Here is a 22,047-nt window from a genome sequence, read left to right as displayed (position 1 = left end):
AAATCTGATAAGCATAGATGCAAAAATTCTCAACAAAATCCTAGCACACAGGATCCAACAGCAGATGAATCATTCACCACGATCAAGTGGGATTTGTCACAGAGATGTAAGCATGGTGCAACATATGCAAATCTATACATGAGACACACCACATTAAGACAACAACTTTACAATCATTTCAATAGATGCAGAAAGAGCATTTGACAAAATTCAGCCTCTGTTCATGATAAAAATTCTCAGCAAATTAGGTATAAAAGGAATACACCTCAATACAACAAAAGCCACCGATGACAAACCCACACCTAACATCATACTTAATGATGAATAGTCGAAAGCTCTTCCTCTAAGACCAGGAATAAGACAGAGATGTTCATTCTCACCACTTGTACTCAACATAGTACTGGAAATCCTAGCCAGAGCAGTTAGGCAAGAGAAAGAAATGAAGGGCATCCAAATTGGAAAGAAAGAAATTAAGATATTGTATATTTGAAAATTGCTGTAAGAGTAGATTTTAAGTGTTCTCACCACAAAAAATAAGCATGTGAGATAATACATATGATAATTAGGTCAGTTTAAGTATTCCACAATGTATTATTTCAAAACATCATGTTGTACATGATCAACAATTTTTGTCTGTATATTTAAATAAATATTTTTAAAATGTTAAAAAAATTTTAAAAAGTCAATATAGTATGTTTATAACCAGGTTAAAAAATTCATGCCAGTAAAAAAGAAATGAAAGTTGTCTTTGAGCAGTGAGGTGACAGGTTTTCTATTTTTCAATAGTTTCCAATTTTATAAAATAATGAGCATGTAATGATTTTATAATTCATTATTTCATTCAAACGTCACTCTCTTGAGGACCTCCTGTGTGTCAGGGCACAGTATCAAGCACTATGGCTATGGCAGTAAAAAATGAGAGATACAGACCTTGTTTTATACTGTTGTGGAAGACAGAACCAATTAACCATTAATAAGTCCCCAGTAATGCTGTTAGGGACACAAGCAGGGTGATGAGATAGAGGCCATTTACAGGGTGGCAAGGGAAGATATCTGAGGAGGTGACACAGGATCCAGGATGAGAATGAACCTGCCCTGCAGGGTCATGGAACAGCATTCTAGGAAGATGGAACAGCAAATTGTTGAAGAGGTAGCTAGGAATAACTTAGGTTGTTTGTGTAATGGAACAGGTAATTGAGGCATATGTAAAATGTCTTTTCACAGACGATATCTGTATTTCATTTGTCACAAGGTCTGGCCACCACCATGCACTGGGAAAGATTCTGTAACCTATCGCCTTCTGCCCATAAATTTTGCCCTATGCTATTTAAACTTGCAAGTTTGCAAGGACTTACGCGAGATACCAAGCCAGAAAAGACAACCCTTGAATTGGCAGAAATACCTATCATTGTGCTTCAGTGTGGATTTGTCATCTGTTGTTTACAGGTTTCCAATCATATTTGCACCAGATAGAATATTAATTGAGAATTGATTGTGGGACGTGAGGTTATTGACAGAGCCCGGCGGTACGTAACAATGACCACAGTCAACATTTGTGGCTTTAAGGCTTACCAAACACACTGTGCCTTTCCACGCCACCATTACAGTGTCTCTACTTTCAGAAAGAAGGAAAACAGCTATGTAGCTGGCGAGTGGCGGGGCCACGTTTGAAGCAAGGTCTTGCTAAATCGCACCCCCAGCCCCTTCCAGTCCAAGGAGAGAGCTCTAGGGCCACCTGTCTTGGTTCAGTAGCAGAAAAGCCTGTGTCTGGGTTTGCTAAACTCTCCCAGATAAACAGACTGTTCATGGAATCAGGGGCTGGATGTGGCTGCGTGGACAAGCCATCAGGCTCTGAGAAGTAAACATGAATGCGCTCACAGCTCGTAAATTTCCAGCACATTCCCCGGGAGGGCGGGCGGCCAGGAGCCCTTGGGGTTTTCAGCCAGCGCTGACGGTACCGGGCACACACACCAGCCGTCGGGAGGAACCGTGGAGCCTGGCCCTTTGCTGCTGTCTCAGTCGAAGGGCTGGAGACTGAGCCCTAATCACGCGATACCCTTGACTGTGACACAGCATCGGAGCAGAGATGGGTCAGGCAGAGCAGGCCACTTTGGCTCTGGGCCAGCGTCTGTCCAGAATGCCCCTCCTGGGTGGACCCGGTGCCATGGACCGTGGGTTCATGGTCAGCAGCCTCACTGCTGTGCCCAGGAGGGGCTGCCTTGAGATCTTCCTGGACCAAGTTCAGAGGTCCAAAGGCAAAGATTAAATTTGACTGGGCTGATGACCTACTTTTTCCCTTGGGCAACAGCAGTGACCCAAGACAGGGAGTTAAAGAGCTGACTGAAGTCTCAGCACACCTCGCTCAGCCAGGGTGGGCTCAGCCAGGGTGGGCACCCCCAGAGCTGGGACAGGAATGAGCACGGGCCCCTGTGTCCCAGGGGTAGCAAGCCTGTCAACTGCTGGGTTTGGGGAGGAGGCTACAGTATCAGGTCCGTTCACCCTTCCTCCCCTGCAGCCCGGGATGCCAATGGTCAGATCCTTGACCTTCATAAAAACCTGAGATTCCAGTGACCGTGAATGGCACCACTCCTTCCCAAAGGAGTGCCTGCGCCAGCCAGTCTGCCGGAGGGGGTTTACTGCCCCCTAGGTGTTTTCATGGAAGAGAATTAACGACCATGCCTACGGTGCCCAAGGACTAAGGTACCCAAGGTGGCTCTGACTAAACATTCAGAGGCATCAAAGGTTGGAAGACATCTTCCAGGGGCTGTAACTCACAGACCACGACTGCACCTAGAACAGTGCCCCATCCACTGTGACGCGGGTTTTCTGGAGTGAATTTCTGGGAAGCTAAAAAAAAAAAAGCAAAACATCCTCCTTCCCCCTTCACCTGGGAGCCTTTTCTTCACTCGCTGTGGACACTAAGTGAGAGCCGGCAGTAGCCTTCCTACCCAAGAGTCTGTGGTTTCCTCCCCTTGGAAGTTCTAGAAAAGCACTAGAGGTTTCCCAGTGGTTTCTGAAAATATTTGCAAAATTCCCCAGGGAAATGCAGAAGGCTGCTCGCAGCTCGGTGGCCTGGCCACTCACTCTTGTTACTCTATTCTTGTTGCATCTTGGCGAGTTCTGCCAGAGGTAGATGAGGTTTGGGGTGAAACAGAGTTAGAGATGTGCGTGGCTATGTTAACGAGCATCGCATCAAAGACAACAACATGCTCTGCAGCATTTCTTACCCGACGAGAACAAGCCCTTTGGTTACCACACCAGCATCTCCTGAGATGAGGGTTCCGTAGACCCCACTTTGGGAAACACTTTGCAGTGGCTGCCTCTGAAGATACAGCTTTATGATCTCTGTAACTGAGCTTAGCCAGTAAACTCCCCTTTCCTCTGATGGCAGGGAATTCATGCAGGACAGCAAAGTCTTTCCTGGTTTTAATCACGGGCAATTCGGGACTTCAGCCCTAGCCACTGAAGACCCCGTCCGGCCTGTCCTCACATCCAGCTGTTGCTGCCCCCAGCGCATGGCAGCGCTGGCTCAGGCTCCATTTCCTGAAATGTGATCCCTTCTAAATTTACCCGGGTTTTCTGTCATCCAGCAGCTCCCCCACGAAATGGACTTTCTTTTCTTGTCTGCATCACGTCCCGCAGCTCTGGTGGGATTTGGTGCGAGGATGTGCAAAATAACACAGTCAACGTCGGGGGAAGAGGGGTGGCGGGGACCAGAAAAGCAACATGCACGGATTTCAGGGATCCTTACAGCCAGCTCCAGACCTCACCAGGACACACAGTGAAAGCGAACTTGGTCCTTGGGAAGCAGGGCTTCGCGGGAACGGCGGTGAACCCAGCACTGACGTTCAAACGGTAGTTCCAGCATCTCCATTAGCTGCCTGTTTGGGGTCACTGATGATGACTTATTTCTATTTCACGCTGCATCCCTTCCTTCCTTCCTTCATTTATTAAGTGCTTGCTGCATGCTAGGTGTTAGACGCAAGGTTGAAAAGTTTGGAGCCCTTGTGCCCAAGGGGCTCACGGTCTGGGAGAGTCACGCTGGCCAGGGGTTGGAACACCACGTGATAAACTTGACAATGGAACCAGGGGGAGATGACAGGGCTCTGCCTGGAGGAATCAGGAAGGCTTCACGGAGGAGGTGACTCTGGAACCGAGACTTAGCGCATAAGTAGAATCTCATCCATTGGTTAAAGGCACAGCAGGTGGGAAGTGGAGACTCTTGCATGCAGGAGGAACTGCATGTTCAAAGGTAGACACTTAGGGGATCTACTGTGGTTGGGCAGGAGCGATCCGCTCAGTAAAGCTCGAACTCAGGATGAACAATAACAGCAAAAGCTTCGTGTACTGTTCACTCTGCTCCAGGTGCCATGTCATGTGCTTTACGTATATTATCTGATTTAATCTTCAGAGCAGTTCTGTGCCAGAGGCATTATTATGGCCACTGTATAAATGAGGAGACTGAGCTAAGACGGGTTCACTGACTTAAGCAAGTCCCCACTGTCTTGGGGTCTTGGGGCAGAGTGGGCCCTATGCCCCATGGGCTTTAGCAAGTATCTGGGTACATGGGGTGTGGAATCCTTTGAGCCAAAATCCAATCCCAGTGTTGCCAGACCCCAAAACTCCTTCTTCCCTGCACTGCTCTGCTACGGCCTCCTTGGGCAGCATGGGGGAGGGGAAGTGGGGGAGGGCGCCAGGTCTAGGGGGAGGGTCATGCCAGGCCAGGCCAGGTGGAAAGAGACCTCCTGCCTCGTCTCCACTCACCTCCCCTTCTGGCCGCAGCCTGTCCCGGCGTACGCCTTCCCTTCTGTCGGGCTCCTGGCACCAGGGAGACGGCTCTTTTGACTTTGGGTGGAGCAGAGAACCAGCTGCCAAGCCAAATACAGTCATAGGAATCTCAGGTTGTTCCTCCAGAGAGTCCTCAGAAAAACTGCCCTGTTGTCACTTCCGAGGCTTGGGAGTTTGTTCAGCAGCCCTGGGTGTCACCCAGGCTGGTCCTGGAGAGTCACGCAGGAAACCGTTCTGCACCGACGTGGCCCTCCCACCCACCTCTTCTCGTATCTCTGTCTCCGAAGGGTTTCAGATGATGGTCGAACAAAGCTGCATTTCTAACTCATCTACAGAAAGGACCAAAAAGGACTGCAGAGGGCTTGGGCAGCGGCCCGTGGAATCTCAGGCCGAACTAACTAGCCAACCGCATGCCCGGAGCGAGCCCCTTCAGAGCAGTTCTCCACACCGAGAGTTGACGTTCCCCAGCAGGGCACAGGCGTAGGTTCTAGAAAGCTCCTTTCCAATGTCGCTGGGGGAGGCTGCTGGAAGGAGCTACTTTGTTGAATTCCACCTGGAGGTTTGCAATGGGCAGCAGTCCACTGAGTTAGAGTCAAAAGGCTCCTTGACAAGGATCTTTGAGGCCTGACAAATGACCTGGCAGCCCAATGCAGTCGCCACAAATCAGGGTGTGAAAAGGGTGAGGTGTGGGCCTCGAGGGTCTTGGGAGACTTTGGCGTTTCTTCCATACCTTTGCCAGTCTTCCATCCTCCGACCAGTCTCTGGCTGTGGACCGCCTGCCCTGCAAACCTGTCCCACAGTCAGCTCTGCTTTTGAGCTCCTTTGCCTGGAGCCTCCCTTGAGGTCAGGGTTCAGAATCTTTCCTATAGAGGAAAAAGACTAAGTATTTTAGGCTTTGTGGACCATACAGTCTCTGTCGCAGCAACCCAGCTCTGCCACTGTAGTACAAAAGCCACCGTGGACGATACATACACATACCGGTGTAGCTGTGTTCTAATAAAACTTTATTCACAAAAATAAGTGGTGGGCCAGATTTGGTGCAAGGGCCATACTTTGCTGATCATTGCTCTAGATTTCCTCTCCTTTTTTCTTCTTTCTTATTTTTGAATCCCGAGAACAGGAACAAAGTGTTAAAAGGGCAAGCTATTTGTGTTGTTGCTTTTGGCCTGCCCTTCCCTCATATTTTACATTTTAGAAAGTACACTTTGTCTTGTCTTTATAGGTGGTTATTTAAATTGAAAGCAGCTGTGAAGGCAAGCAGCCTCTCAGTGAGTATTTGGGATGTCTGCTGCCATGAAATAGTAATTTGTAAATACACTGTCTTTTCGTTTAGCCAGAGACAAAGCTGACTGGTACCTTGCAGAATAACTCAGGGAAACTTTCTGCGCCGCACAGTGCCAGACACAGAATCCATCCATCCTCCTCGCCAGAATGAATGAACACAGGGAAGCCAAAGTGACTTAGACATGGCAGACATGATTCTAGATGGTGACATGGATACATTTCCGTCACCTCTCAAGATCTTGATTGGGAAACTTTGTCACAGCACCCGAGCTGTCTGGGGAAACAGGAAAACTTAGGGAAGGCTTTGGGTAGAGGAACAGGTGAGGAACTCTGCACAGATTTGTCCTGTCATTGGAGACAGGGGACCAAAAAGGCCACGTTGAGATCACTCAGCCTCATGGACACATAAGCACCGATCTCGCCATCCCTCCTCCTCGGCCTGTGGCCCTGTGGCTAGGGACGATTAACAACTGGTGAGCCGGGCTTGCAGTTCATGGCGGCTAGGCACAGCCACACTCCGTTTCCACTGATGTGGAACTGTGCAGGCCAGGGTCTGGCAACAGCCAGGATAAAATGTCAAGTGGAAAAAAAATCCGAACAGAAAATCTCATAACAGCATGACTCCAATCTCATTGAAAATATTTATATCTCTAGACCTGTAGAAACAATAGTAGGAAGAAATATATTAAAATGTCAACAGTGGCTATTTCTGTGCAATAGAATCACAGATATCAATTTCCCTTTTTTTTTTTTGGTCCCTTTTTTTTTTTTAAAAAAAAAAGTTTTTCTACAATCAGCATGCATCGCTTTTATAGTTTTAAAAAGTGGTGTTTTTTTTAAAAGATGAGGAAGACTGGATATCCCAGCCTAACTTTTGTCTTTTTGAAAATAAAAGAGCAGGCTCTCCTATGGCAATCTTCCCAACTGCGGTGAGGCAGGCATCCTGTTGGCCACATGGAAACTTCCAGAGAAAACTCTGCAGCAGGAGAATGTCGGAGGTACCTAAGCGTGTGGCAGGCCAGTGACTCCTCCAGCCAGTGGGGGCCTGAGGCGGGGCCCCCCGGGTGGGAAACCATTGCTTCAGGGCTACCCCGTAAGACTGTTGTTCTTTGGTTCTTCTTCAAAGAAAATGTGGCTGTACCTGTTTCAGCCTGGCCGCGCCTTTCTCTTCCTCTTCTCTGTTAACTAAAAAACCCACAAAGCTAAATGAGCAAATAGCATGTCTGGACTTTTTTTTTTTCCAGGTAGTTTTTAAGAAATTGATTTCATTTGCAAAGCATTCCAGAAAAGAGGGAATTTCTTAAAGAAACACACAGATTTGAAAGCACAGCTCTCCTCGAAAAATTCTTGCTTTCTTAAAAAGAAAAACATTTGTTTTGGAGGTGACACTTAGGATTCAGGAGGCCTCCTTTAGACACCGCTGGCAGAAGCTCCGTTACTTTATAGTGTTAGCCTCGTCCCCACGGCCTGGGCCCTCCGTGCGTGGAGGCATAGCCCACTTTGCTGCAGAGACACCGACCTTCTGCCTGGTAGGGAGTCCTGGGTCATGGCTGTGCTGCTGTTATACTGGACAAATTATGAAAGCCCTTCAGTGTCCTTTTGCTCCTACTCAAACCCTACCCTTATTAAAGAGAGGCGGTGGGGGCCAGAGAATGCCATGTTCACTGAGGAACTCCACCCATCCCTCCCTTCCTCCCACACTCAGCCTTGATTTGGGAAGGTATCATTTCCATCTTAATGACATCTCCCCCTGCACACACACACACAGACATGCGTGACATCCCTCTAGCCCATCTTGGTTTCTTCAGGGCATCATCAAATTGTTCCTCTTGGTTGGGCTATTAGTCTTGCTGGAGGTGAAGTTCATCCTCGGGCTCTGGCCCCATGGTCAGAGGGCCGGCTAGGAACACTCTTGCTGTCTTAGAAAGAGCCCTATTAACGGGTGAATATGTCCCGTTATGTCCCACCATGCCATTGTTTTTTTTTTTCTATTATTTTTAAATGCAGCTTTTGAAGAATATTGCAAAGCATGTGTCCAACTCCTCTTTGATGGATTCTTCCCTTTCAAACTCTGAACAAGCAGCCATGCAAAAAAACCCAATCCTCTTGTTTTAATGGACTTCGCTTAGACTCTTTTATCCTGTTCTTGGTTGAAGAATCTACCGTAACTTATAGAAAGCCGATGACTTAACGAGAGGGCAGACAGAAAGTTGAGTCCTTGGCTAGATTACACCCTCAGTAAGTTATACAGCTAACATGCATCCATATGCGACGGAAATATGAATACCATGCGTTCTCCCAGGAGTTTCCTGCGCCCACCTTCTCAAATTGAGGGGTCTCATTTTGGCCAGAAGAGGGCAGTGTTGCACGCGTGGTCTCCCCTCTAACAGTGGCGTCCCCAGGAGCCCAAAGCTCCTTATTGAAGGACAGGTATTCTTGGAACACTTCACTTGACTCTTTTTTTTTTCCTTTTAACTGTATGCCTAAAATGGCCAGGGCAACAAGGAATCAAAAACCGACACGACCTAGACCTTAAGGAGCTTGCAATCTGTCCAGGGTGCAGAGATGCATTCTCCCTGGTGCTGCGGGGTACTTGGCCATTGCAGTTATGAACAGCCTTGGGGGGTGAGGCAGACGGGGAGGGGGCATGCTAGGTACCAAGGGAGACCCTGCGCAAAGCAACGTGGAAGGGGACCCGCAGAGGGCTTCTGAGATCTCCAGGCAGACCTGGGGGAGAACAGCCCTCCAGGCAGAAGCAAGAGCCCCTGAGCCGAGCAAGCACAGATGTGTTGGATGAAGGACCTTTGGGTGCAAAGCGTGTGAACAGAAGACTTAACAGTAAGGCCAGAGACGTACGCCGGGTCCCATCTCAGAGGTTAAGAGCTTCAGGAGATTTGACTCTGTCCTAAAATGACTAACAGTGAACGTATACTAAGCACCAGGGCACAGTTCCAAGCGCTTTTCAAGTCAAACTCATGAAACCCTCCCAACCACCGTAATTATCCCATCGTGCACAGGGGGAGACCGAGTGTTGCCAGGCAGGGTCTCCGCGAGGTGGACTCAGGTGAGAGTGGTGTGCAGGGCGTTTACAGACTGCACCTGGGAGGGGAGGGGAGGGGCAGGAGGGTGCAAAGGCAGGAGGTGGCCTGCGATGCTCCACCAAGGCCGTAGCCCAGTAGGGGACACTCTGAGGCTGGGATGGTCCTTCAGAATCTTCCCGGTTGGGGTGAGGGGCCCTGGCTGTCAAACCCTGTGTCAACCAGTCATGGAATACAGGTGGCCCAAGGAACGGGGTGTGACCTTGGGCGGCAGTTTCTGGGGAGATACCCAGCTGAGGGCTGTCGGCCTGTCGCACTCCAAGGGTAGGGGGCGGGGGAGGACAGATCCTACAGTCCCAAAGTCGGGGGCTGCCTAATGCCGCCAAGAGTCCACGAGCCTGAGCTTAGGAAACCTGCCCAAGGTCACATCACTTGCCCGAGGAAGAGGCAGGACTTGAATCCGAGGCAGCCTTGGCCTCAGAGTCCGGGCATTTAACCCCATCATCACCATGTCGCAGTGCAGATAGTGGCGCGGGCTGGATAATTCTAGGCAGAGGAAAAGTCGAGGCTCAAGAATCTCTTTGTGAGCTTAGGTCTTAATAGTGTAGAACAGATAGGAGAAGAAAGAGACTAGAGACGAGAAGACCTCTTTATATACGGACACACATCTATAAAGGTAATACCAGCATATAATACAAAATTCAAACAGTGCACAAATGAAAATAAATTTTCTTCTCCTGTCTCCTCTGCTGCCTAGATATAGCTATCCTTGCCAGTTTCTTGTGTATTCGCATTTAAACACAGATACATACAGATACTGTATTTCACAGTCTTGGTTATCACACAATGTAATGCACGTGCTTTTAATACGAACGCCACTTAGTACTGCTATAATGCCATTCACATGGCGCTGCCTTGTTCTTTTAAAGACGGAAAACCTTTCTATTGTATGGTTTTACTACCATTTGTTTAAGCAGACCTCTTTTGATGGGTTTTAGATTGTTTCCAATCTTTTAATGTAACATATAATGCTGTACTATGTATACATATTGCAATGACACTTTGTACATGAGTATTTATGAGAAGGTCTCAGAATTATGAGATCAAAAGATATATGCAGTTTTCTTTTCTTTTTTTTTTTTTTTGAGACAGAGTGTCACTCTGTTGCCCAGGCTAGAGTGCCGTGGCGTCAGCCTGGCTCACGGCAACCTCAAACTCCTGGGCTCAAGTGATCCTCCTGCCTCAGCCTCCCGAGTAGCTGGGACTACAGGCATGCTCCACCATACCCAGCTAATTTTTTCTATATATATTTTCATTTGTCTAGCTAATTTCTATTTTTAGTAGAGACGGGGTCTCACTCTCGCTCAGGCTGGCCTGGAACTCCTGAGCTCAAACAATCCACCCACCTGGGCCTCCCAGAGTGCTAGGATTACAGGCGTGAGCCACCGCGCCCGGCCACTATACGCAGTTTTCATTTTGATAGAACCAAATTGCTCTTTATAGAGGTTTACACTCTACGTACAGTTTACGACAGTGCCTGCTTCCCCAAATCCTGTCTTTTCCATGATTTTGCCCGTCGAGTATGTGACAAATAGTAATTCACTGTGGCTCCAGTTTGCTTTTATCTTATTAAGAGAGGGGCTCAGCATTTTTCATATATTTAAGAGATATTTCTATTTCCTACGAACTATCCATGTTCTTTGCGGATTTTTCTGTTTGGGGTTTTGGTCTTTTAGTGATTCACAGGAGCTCTTTCCTTTTTGCTGTGGGTGACAAATATTCAGAGTATCTTGTTAAAACTAAATCCTCCAAGGAAGCCAAGTACGGAAAGCAAAAAAGGGGCTCTGTTTGCGGGATTCCTGGGTGGAGGGCAGAGACGGGTCACGGTCAAGGACGCCCCGAGGTTCATCCTCACCGTGGGGCGGGGGCGATGGGTGGGGGCGCCGGGCAACGCTGGGGACGCTTCTGCAACTCTCCCGCATGCAGCCAGGGCACGGCGTGCGACTCACCTGCCTCTCCCTCCGCGGTGTTTGTGTCCCCAGCTCATGTGCTCCTCGGTGCAGAGGGCCCTGTTCGAGGAGGAGGACCACGTGAAGAAACTGCAGCAGAAAGTGGCGGCCCTGGAGAAGCGGAACCGGCAGCTCCGCGAGCGGGTGAAGAAGGTCAAGCGGTCCCTGCGGCAGGCGCGCAAGAACGGCCGCCACCTGGAGCTGGCGAACCGCAAGCTCAGCGAGAAGCTGGCGAGCGGCGCGCGGCCGCACCTCAACGCCCCGGGCCCCCAGCCCGCGCGCGCCCCCTACCTGCGCGGGTAGCAGGCGCGGGGCCTGCGGGGGGCTCGGTGTGTGCACCGGCCCCAAACCGTGCACGAGACACTTTCATCGTGCATTTGGTAGAGTCTAAGTGGATGCAACGGCCAGCCTTGCTTTCTCCTTGGGTGCTCACCCGGCTGGCTCGGCGGCATCCGGCCCCACGCGCTGCCCTCCCAGCCTGGCCCCAGACACCATGCGGCGGGGATGGGGGGGAGGTTCCAGAGCACCTGCGGTCCAGCCTCTGCTCCGGGAGCAGCCTGGAAACTTCCCTGATTGGGAAGGGGACATTTTAGAATCTCTAGGTGCAAAAACATCAAGGAGCTCAGCCTTTATTTCAGAAAAGAGCCAGTGTAGTTCTTAGCTCCCGGGTCCTAGAACCTTCTGGTGCCTTTTAATCCACATCTTTGGAAGGAGGATGCCTGCCATCACGTGCAGGGCGTCCCCAGCCAGCATTTCCTTCCCAGCTGAGGCAGGTTATGACCTAACAAGCTCAGCACAGGTGAGGGAATTGAGTCGGGAGCAGGGCAGCAGGTAATTAAGATGAATTACACCTCACTTCCAACACCAGCTAAAGCTGTCACTGATGGGCCTTTTTAACACAGAGGGCCATCACCTTCATGGGCACGCCATGTTTCATCTGCATGTCCCTAAACTGGGAGAACCTGAGCAATATCTCAGCCACTGCTAAATTCTAACTTCTTGTTTGCTCAGTGATTCCTTCTAATGTCTGAATTCGAGGTGAGCTTCCCAGTACTCCGCAAACAACTTCTGCAAAGACACCTCCCTATCTATTGGGATCAGGTGAGCTGAACGCCTCCCCATCCAGGCTCCCACAGGGCTTGTTCCAGGCATTCCAATCTCTGCTGCTTTATGCAAATATCCCCTCCCCCCAACACACACACACACACACACACACACACACAGCCTGTCTATACCCCAGTGGGAATATTTGCACATCAGTGCACTTGCTACGTCGGTTCCTACATGATCAAAGCACTCCACCCTCTATGGAAAGAAACCCTGTATAAGTCAAGGGCAAGTATTCACTGTACTTATCACTGGGGCACATGTGACTGAGTCCCAGTGGTGACATTAAGAAGTCAGCCGAGTGGGCTCTTAGACAGTGGCCCTCCAGGCCAACAAGCGCCTTCCCTGCTGTTCCACGGAGAGGGGCTGCTCACCCCTGGTTGAGGTCTCCCCCCCAACCCTCAGACACCGCAAGGCCTGGTTGCTGCCTTCTCCATTGCAAGCGGCAGGCATGGTCAGATCTCCACTCTTCCTCCTTTAGGGAAGCCAGGTGTGGCAGCCAGTCTGGGGATGGATCTTGTGTTGCTGTGTCCTGGTGGCAGTCTGCTGCCCGAGGGGAAGACATCTATGCTCTGGCCTGGACAAATGGGGACTTTTGCCCAAGGGCACTCACACTGCCTGGCTTCTGCCACCACTTTGCTAACTGTGTTCTTCATAGTATGGCACAGTAGAAGGTGCGTCTTCTAGTTTATGCTTCCTGGGGACGTTTCATTAAAGCAGTGTTGCTCCCACCCAAGGGAATGGAGAGCCTTAGGCTGGCTGATTTACAGCCAGTGCTTGGACAGATGCATTTGTTCTGCTTTTCTAATAAATACGAGCAGCGATTTCAACCACAACAATGAGGCAATGAGTGTTTCTTTTGGGTCAGGGAGATTTCAGGATTTCCAGCTTTGGCCTGGAAAAGCGATTTAGATCTTTTGGGGGAGCGCCTGTGAGTGGCTGGGGCATGCGGGACACTTGAGGTCAAGCCGGTCTGCTTGGAAGTGGCCTGACCCTGCCTCTGCCCGGGTTTCCAGCTCCCAACACACCTGCAGCAAAGCAGGGTGCTGCCTTGCTCCCGGCGAGGGACAGGCAGTGCTGTTAATCAGCGTCCTCAGAGCTCACGGAGATCTGTTGCCAGGGGAACCCTCCCGGTCCCCGTTATCACCTGCTGCATTGTAATGGCACACAGCCCTTGCCACCTGTTAATTGCACCAGTAGGAATTTTTTCGTGACACACGGTAGCCGGCCTGTCTGAGCACTTTCTCTGAGACGCAGGCCAGCGTTCAGTTTCCCTTTGTGGTACAAGGAGGCCAAGTGACTTCCAAAGTCAAATAGTAAACAAGACCTTGTTCGAATCTAGAATCTTTAAACTATAGTCCCCAGAAGCCAGCAGGCTGTGGACCACAACTTGCATGAGGATGAACTTTTTACACTGTTTGAATATGACACCTTTGGTGTGCTCCAGTTCAGCCCACCGCCTCTGTTGCTACTGCTTCTGTTTTTTTTTTTTTTTAAATTATCATTATTATTTTTTACACCAGTCTGCATCGCACCTTTTGGATACCTGCCTGGCAGAGGGAGTTAACAGGGATCCTCACCTCTGTGCTATGAGGCCATGTCTTCCTTTGGGATGACAGACTACAAACTCAAGTCACAATGACTCTGAATCAAATTGTCAGCTCAGCAGCCAATTCATAGTCTAGGATGGCTTAAAAAAAAAAAAATCAAACACCCAGCGTGTATTAGGCTCTTTCACACCTACTATCTCACTGAATAGTCCTAATAATTTTATGAAATAGAGACCTCAATCTCTATGCTCCAAGAGGAATGTTGAGGCTTCCAGAGGTCACGTAAGTTGCCCAAGGTACACAACTCTACAGGTGATCAAACTGGGATCCAACTCCACCTTTGTTTCTCTCTGTACTTACTCATCTGTAAAATGGGCATGATAATCGCTCCTGCCCCAAAGGCTGTTAGGGGGATTGAATGGACCTATGCAATTAAATACACAGCATGGTGCCTGACACTCCGCAAGTATTCCATATATAAATGTTGCTTACAATTATTCATGTGCACCAGAAAGGCACAATGCCTATCAGAATAAGAGAGGATTTGGTGGGATTCCATATAATTTGCTTGTCAATCTTTATCTGGAACTCTGACCTCTTTTCTATTTACTGTACAACTTTTCCAGCTCTTTTTCATATTCCCTATTCCCAAGCCACCTCCTTGTCTTTCACACTCAGTAGTTAGCTGTTCCTCCACATTTACCGAGAAAATATGGTCCATCAGAAACGTAAACTCCCTTGCCTACTCACCCTGTCTTGTCCTGCCTTTCCTTCTCTCCTGCCCCCATGCCAAAGGACAGCGCTTCCCTACTGATTACACCCAGTGTCAATTGGCTGGCCTTTCCCTGTTACGAGTTCATATTGCTTTCCACCAAACTGGGCTCCCCCAATATTCCCATTTTATCATAAACCTTTTCCACTTTGGGGATCCCTGTTCCTATCCTCCAGCCACACTCCGATCTACTCATCCCAGGGAAAAAAGCCAGAAGCAAACATACAAACCACAAGCACAAGAACAGGCATCCACTGCCCTTGATTCTCGCTGGTTACTGCCTTGGCCCTGTTCCGTAATCTACCACGGAAATTCTTCAGGCGTCATGGCTAAGCGCTGACTTCCATTTTCTCACCTCCTCCTGTAACCACAGGACCAGCTCAAACGGATTCTACCCTGTTGCCTAATGTTTCTTAAGTTATTTTTCAGATCCGGTAGGGCTGAAACTGCAAGTCAGATAGCCCAGGCATGCGCAGAGGAGAGAAACTTTGACCTCAAATAGCACTTGGAACCGATATTCCCTCTCCATGGAACCAAGAAGTCAACACATAACCAGAACTTCACCACCGGAGCCTATGCCAAAGGGAAAGTTCCCACAATGAGGCAGATCTGGTACCCACCACTTCGCATGCCATATATGGACTGATTCAGAGCGGTCTGATCAGACCCCGCCAAGCCAGCATCCCTAATACTTTTTCCCTTGCTCTCCAACCCCTTAAAACTTGCCCCAGACCCCAAATAAGGGAGACAGATTTGAGCCTTCCTCCTGTCTCCTTGCTGGTCGACCTTGCAATAAAGCTTTTTCTTTTTTTTCAAAACCTGGTGCCAAGTATTGGCTTCTATGCACAGCGGGCTGTGAGCTTGTTACTCAGTAATACTACTGTGCCTCCTCGCCCATCGGAACTGGGTGTCGGTCCACACTGCTCTCAAGGGCTCAGACTGCCAAATCCACTTTCTCCTGATCTTATCAATCTGCAAATCTGAAGCATTTGACACTCTTCATCAGTTACCATTAAAACTCTCTTCTTTCCCTTTTCCCATCCTTCCTCCTCCCTCCCATCTCTCTGGCCACTGTTCATATGCTTCACCAGGTTTCTTCATCCAATCTGTAAATTTACCGATTGTAAAAATGATAAAAACACCAATCACAAAATGGCCGTGCGTGTAGCTATGGCAAATCTAGACCAGCAGTTGCCAATAGAACTTTCTGCAATGAGGGAAATTCGCTGCCCGTTGTGGGAGCTACTGGCTCTTAAAATGTGACTCGTGCGACTGAAGAACCAAAGTTTTATTTTAATTACTTTAAATTTACACAATCACGTAAGGCTCACGGCACCCATGCTGGACAGTGCAAATGTAGAAAATGCTTTCACTTTTTAAGTTGCTTTCCAGAATCTATTTTCTGCTGCTTTTTACTAACAGAAGCCCTATGTTGTTGTGGGTGGCAATCGGGCCAGTTACAGAATTACATTTCCCAGCCTATATTTTTGAGCCTTTCGCTGGGTGGCCAGGAAGACTTAGGCCATAGTCACAGGATGGCTCTTTAGAGCATATTTACTCTGCTGACAGATATGCCTTGTGCCATTTTCTCTTTTCCTTTTTCTTTATTGCTGGACCTTACATGTGATGGCTGGAGCACTAGCAGGCATATTGTGACATGAAGCAACCTTGGCGGCAGGAACTATATACTATGTATGATAGAGAAGAAAGATAAAGGAAGGAGCTAGGTCCGTGGGGACAATGTGCAGCTGCCTTACCAGCCTCAAAACACTTCCCTCCAGACTCCATGATCTGTGCGAGAAAAACCTCTTCCCTGTTTAAGTCATTGTTATTTTGGGCTCTGTCACTAATGATTCAGTAATTGAAACCAGAAGTGGTTGCAAATAACATATTTTCAAAGCAGTTGGAATCTAGCATGGGGTTTCTAACTTGGTTTTGGAAGTAGTTTAAGTTCTGGTTAGCGTTAGAGGGCAGGATGTTAAAAGTCTGCAACACACAATGATAAAAAACATTTACATAAGTTGCCACGTGGGGTTCCTGGAAAGAAATTTCTACCGAAGGCAGGGCCTTGGTAGATTGCATTGCTATTCTGATAAACCAATAAAGAGCATGAGGAATTTAAAAACTATACATATAGAAGCTGAATGGTTTCTTTTAACTATACTGGAGTTTTTTTTTTTTTTTTTTTTTTAAGCAAAGAACAGGCTCAAGGTTTTAAATTCTTAATCTAAACCATGACCAAAAGACTAGAAATTTCATTTATCTAATCACAAAGCTGACATAGCCAAAAATCAGACACAGAGAAACTTCAGTTGAAGTCATAGTCTTGCCAGAACTCACACAATAATCTTAGTCACTAATTGGAAATGAAGGGAACCTCAAAATTCTCAATGGATACATTAAGTCCAATTACCCTGAACTCATAAACCCTATCTGGCTTCCCTGCTAGCAGAAGCAGCAGCTTCTTCTCTGTCCGATAAAAGTGGTCCTCCCTTGCTTATGGACCATACTTTAGGTCCTGGCCTTGCTTGAGACAGTTATTTTGCACAAAGAGCCCAGTTCTCCTCTTCATGCCTCACCATTGATACAGGAAAGTGGACCCCGAAACTGGGGTCCTTGGCTTCGCACAAGAAAGAATTCAAGAGCAAGCCGGGCAGAGTAAAGCGAAAGCAAGTTTACTGAGGTAGAAAGAAAACCAAAGTGGCTGCCCCATAGACAGAGCAGCATTTGTGTGCTTCTGGTTGCCTGTTCGTATGGTTATCTCTTGGCTGCATGTTAAACAAAGGCAGGATTGTCCCAGAGTTTCTTGGGAGGGGGATAGCGGGTCTCTGGGACCAGGACCAGGACCATTTAAACCATATAGGGCAATGTCTGGGAGTTGCCATGGCATTTGTAAACTGTCATGGAGCTGGTGGGAGTTTCTTTTAGTATGCTAATGTATTATAACTAGTGTACAATAAGCAGTGACGATGACCTGAAGTCACCAACCAGTTTCTCTGCTGTTTCCTGTTTTATCAGAGACCTTGGTTCAGAGCTTATGACTTTTCACCGAGTAAGGCCTGCCAGTTCCCTATCTCGGCATCATGTATAGTTGCATGATTTGTGGGACCCCAGTGCAAAATGACCCCTTTTTAACAGAGCATGAAACAAAGTGTGGGACCCTTCCCAGGATGAATCTGTGGTGTCTGTACTGGTTACAGGCCCGTGAAACTGGCCCTGCGCACGCTACCATTCCATCTTCGCCTTTGGACATGTCATTAATTGCACATTAGGAAACATCACCAAGTCACACTCAGAAGACTGCTTACACACCAAAATAATTTCAAGATTTTGCTAATTTATATTTGTTAAAGCCTAGGGATTATATGGTGGGAATGGACATTTAGTGTCTCTCTTAGATTGGGGGGGCGGAACCTAATTTTAGATTGTGCAGAATGTATTTATATGGGTGCATTTGATAGAGCTTCTGGATTCAATGTGCTAGCGAACTCGAGCAGCTGGAAGCGAGTCTAAACGTTTGCTCAGGAACTTGAAATATGGACTCATTGGCAACCTATGCTGAATTAAAATGAGATGCCAGAAACTGCAGGAATATAGTAAGGTTCAAACTGTAGTCTAGTTACCTAGTCCCTAATGTGGCCCCTGAGAAGACCAGGAACACATGCACTTTAAAAGTATCAAGTGTCGGCATTCGTGAAAAGCACAGAGGTGGTCATCCTCTGAAAGTCACAGATGAATGTGGGAGATGCTGCCATTAATATGGGTCCCATTTTATGGGTCTCATTGTGAACAATGGGGCCCCAGGGTACAAATGTCATGTAGTAGGGCTTAACTTCCAGACAAAGGGGGTGTGTTAACTGTAATAGAAAGCAGGGCAAAAGAAGTCATCTAAATGACTGATCATGAGGTCCCCAGGATTGAAAAATAGATGGACATCACAGTAAAGACCAGACTGATAAAGACAGACAGAAAGGAAGGAAGGAAGGAAGGAGTAAGAAAGAAAGAAAAAGAGGTGGAAAAGAGTGGCAGAGAGAAATGGGAGCGAAAGAAGAAAGGAGAAAGAGAGGGACAGAGAGGGGAGGGAGGACAGGTGCAGTGGCTCACATCTGTAATTCCTAGCACTTTGGGAGGCTGAGATGGGAGGATCAACTGAGGCCAGGAGTTTGAGACCAGCCTGAGCAACATAGCAAGACCCTGTCTCTAAGAAAAATAAAAAAAATTAGCCGGGCATGGTGGCGCATGCCTGTAGTCCCAGCTACTCGAGAGGCTGAGGCAGGAGGATGACTTGAGCCCAGGAGTTTAAGGTTGCAGTGAGCTATGATAATGCCATTGCACTATAGCCCAGGCAACAGAGCAAGACTCTGCCTCAAAAAATAAAACAGAAAAGAAAAGAAAGGAAGAACAAAAGAGAAGGAAAGAAAGAAATCTAGATCTGGCAAAAACAGAAGCCTGAGTTTCCATTTATGGGAGAGTCATAACCCTTCAACAAATTCTAAGACCCAAGACAGCTCATAGAGCCCCTTGATTAAAGGGAGGGAACCCTTGAAGAGAGACCCTTAGAGGATGTTGTAAATCTTCCTAGACTTCTACAAAGGGAGCTGCCGGTGCTCACCAGTGTAAATGGGCACCAGCATAAGGGAAATCCTAAGCCCTTTGGTTTGTGAGGTTACTGCAACTGGCGCTGAGCTAGCCCTGGGACACGGTCAGAGGGCATGCACATGGCGGCCAGAGAGTTCTGTTCTGGCACGAACCCACCTCAAATTAAACCTCATAGACCTATAAACCCATTTTGTGACTATTTTCCCCAGCTTCTGAGTAGGTAGTTAGAATGGACATTCTTGGCATCTGGAAGATGCTCACATGGGCTTTCTTCGCCACACAGGTGTCCTCCTCTTCCTCTGCATGCTGGCCTAGCATCCTGCCTCAGCCCTGGCCAACAGCAGGGGCCAGGGGGACCACTTCTCAGGCTCTGGGGTCTTAGCAGCTGCCGGCCTCAAGAAACATCCTACTCCAGAGCAGTGTCTCCCATGGCTGAGTTCCCCAGCAGCTGAACTGCCATGATTCAGAGCTATGTGTTCTGTCTATAAAGATTCCGCCTCTTTCTAGCTTCCAGCTCTCTCTAACTATAGGATCATGCATCCTCCAATATGGCCACCTCGTACCACCAACACACAAGAAGATGGCTGGGTGGCAAAGTCACTTCTTGGTTGCCCAGACAGTATTTCTCTAGGGAGGGGGTTAGAAAGCCCCTCGCCTCTGTCCTCCCTTCGCCCTGCTGCCACCACCGGGGGGTCTGCAGAGCTTGTTGGCTTTGTCCCTGGAAGCTTCCCATAGCAAAGGGGTAAAACTCTCATTAGCTTGTCTGCGGCTTTCTTCGGCTTTTGCTAAGGGCTCAGGGAAGAGCCGAAAAAGAGAACTAAAATGAAACTTTTTTGATTACCTGGGTTTTTTTCGCCCCCCCAATTAATCCTGCTTCCCATTAAGGGATTATGAGTTGGCGGCACCACTGTATTCCTGTGAGATGACTCTCCGGTTGCCAGACGGTTGGGCATGAACTGGATGGCCTGGCATTTCGTGTCTTCCTGTCCAATAAAGGGAGAATATTTAAACCAGACAGAGAAATGTCCTTTTCTTTTATTAAAAACATGTCTTTCTTGTGTAGCTGGATACTCTGGGAGTGGACTTCAATATTTCTGAACCTTTCAGTGCTGGAAACATGGACAAAAGTGCCGCCATAAGAGAGCCAGACTGTTACATAATGTGACTCTAAACCGCTGGTTCTCAACCCTGGCTCTGCCCATCGGGAACTACTGGGAGCTGTAGATAAAATAAAAGGGTACCTGCCACCACCCCTCTCCATCTGCATAGGGCTCCAACATAGGCATTAAAAAACAAAACAAAACAAAACAAAACAAAACAAAGCAAATCTATGCAGAACAAAACACCTTCTACATGATGATAATATATAGCCAGAGTTGAAAAATCACCACTCTGAGGGTAAAACAGGTTATTTCCTTTTGGAATAAACACTTTATCTAGGAGAAATCATTTTGGCGAGTCCCCATGGTAAGAAGATCTAAGTTAAGGCATTTGGAGTAGCTCTGAATATTGGCACACTGATCTAAATGCAAATTCTTTAGATGGATATACCATCTACTGCTATGGAACACATTACTACCAACTCAGTGGTTTTAAAACAATACACAGTCATCATCTCACGGTTTCTAGGGTTTGGGAGGCTAGGCCCAGCTAAGCTGGGTTCTCTGCATCTGGTCTCGGTCTCAAGGCTGCAATCAAGGTATTGGCCAGGGCGGCTGGGGTCTTATCTGAAGGCTTGACGGGGAAGGAGCCATTTCCAAGCTAGCGCGATTGCTGGCAGGATTTAGCTTCTTGCAGGCTGTTGAACGGGAGTTCTCAGTGCCTTGCTGGCTGTTGGCTGCCCTCAGGTCCTCGCCAGGTGGGCCGTCCCAGCATGGCCACCTGCCCCATCAGAGCTTGCCCACTGAGAGGGCAACAGAGAAAGTCTACAAGGTGTAAGTCACAATCTTAGGTAACCTAACGAGGGAAGTGACATCCCATCACCTTGGCCATAACGTGTTGGTTAGAAGCAAGTCACAGGTCCCATATGTACCCAAAGGGAGGACAACACATGAAGACATGAATACTAGGAGTTGGGGACCACTGGGAGCAGCTTAGAGTTGGCCACAACAGGGCTTTCAGAATTCAACGTGATAGTATAAAAGCACGTCCTGTGGTGAGAAGGGAACATCCCTACAGACACATTTTGATCACTGTCCCCGCTATGTCCACGCCACCACCACTAGCAGCTTGGTATTTCTATGGGGGACAAGTGGCAACCCTAGAGGTAGCTGAGAACCACCGAAGCACTGGTAAGTCACACATCGTCTCCTTGGTGCAGTCCAACCTCCAACACACAGTCTATAAACCTCAATTAAAAGCACAGAGCAATCCAGGAATAAAAGGAACTCCAAAGATTCTGTAGGCCAACTCCTTTAAATAACCCTCTGTTTTGGTCAGCGCAGACCACCATAACAGAACACCAGAGGCCGGGGAGCTTCAACGACAAACATTTATTTTGCACAGATCTGGAGGCCGTAAGTCCAAGATCTGGTTGGCAGATGGCACCTTCTCGTCGTGTCCTCACGTGACACGGAGCAGGGGGAGGGGAAGCAGCAAGCTTTCTCATGTCTCTTCTTCTAAGGACACGGGTCCCAGTGGGAGGGCTCCACCCTCATGACCCGATCACCTCCAAAAGACCCCACCTCCGATACCGTCACAGTGGGATTCAAGGCTTCATCATAGGAGTCTGGGGGGGACGCAAACATGCAGACGACAGCACCCCTCTCTCTGCCGGCTGTCCAGGCTCCACGGGGAAATGTCCAATGATGGAAAAATACTTCCAAGCAGAAGTTTTATTCTTGGTACTCGGAAATGCTTTCTCTAGGATGCCGTGGAGATGATTCAGCTCAGGGGTCCCC

General features: G+C 48.2%; 1 protein-coding gene across 1 annotated transcript in view; it reads left to right on the top strand.

Annotated features, from left to right (window-relative positions):
• CCDC3 (coiled-coil domain containing 3) overlaps positions 1-11,533 on the top strand; it is a 66,530-nt gene extending 54,997 nt beyond the window's left edge. Inside the window, exon 3 of the mRNA XM_069458859.1 lies at positions 11,153-11,533. Within this exon, the coding sequence (XP_069314960.1) occupies positions 11,153-11,422 (270 nt within the window). The 3' untranslated portion in view covers positions 11,423-11,533. The remainder of the gene's footprint in view (positions 1-11,152) is intronic.
• Positions 11,534-22,047: the final 10,514 nt, after the last annotated feature.

Source organism: Eulemur rufifrons, chromosome 25, assembly GCF_041146395.1.
Source record: "Eulemur rufifrons isolate Redbay chromosome 25, OSU_ERuf_1, whole genome shotgun sequence".
Classification (NCBI taxonomy): domain Eukaryota; kingdom Metazoa; phylum Chordata; class Mammalia; order Primates; family Lemuridae; genus Eulemur; species Eulemur rufifrons.
Note: the sequence above shows the minus strand (reverse complement) of the source record. Positions and strands in the feature narration are given on the sequence as shown.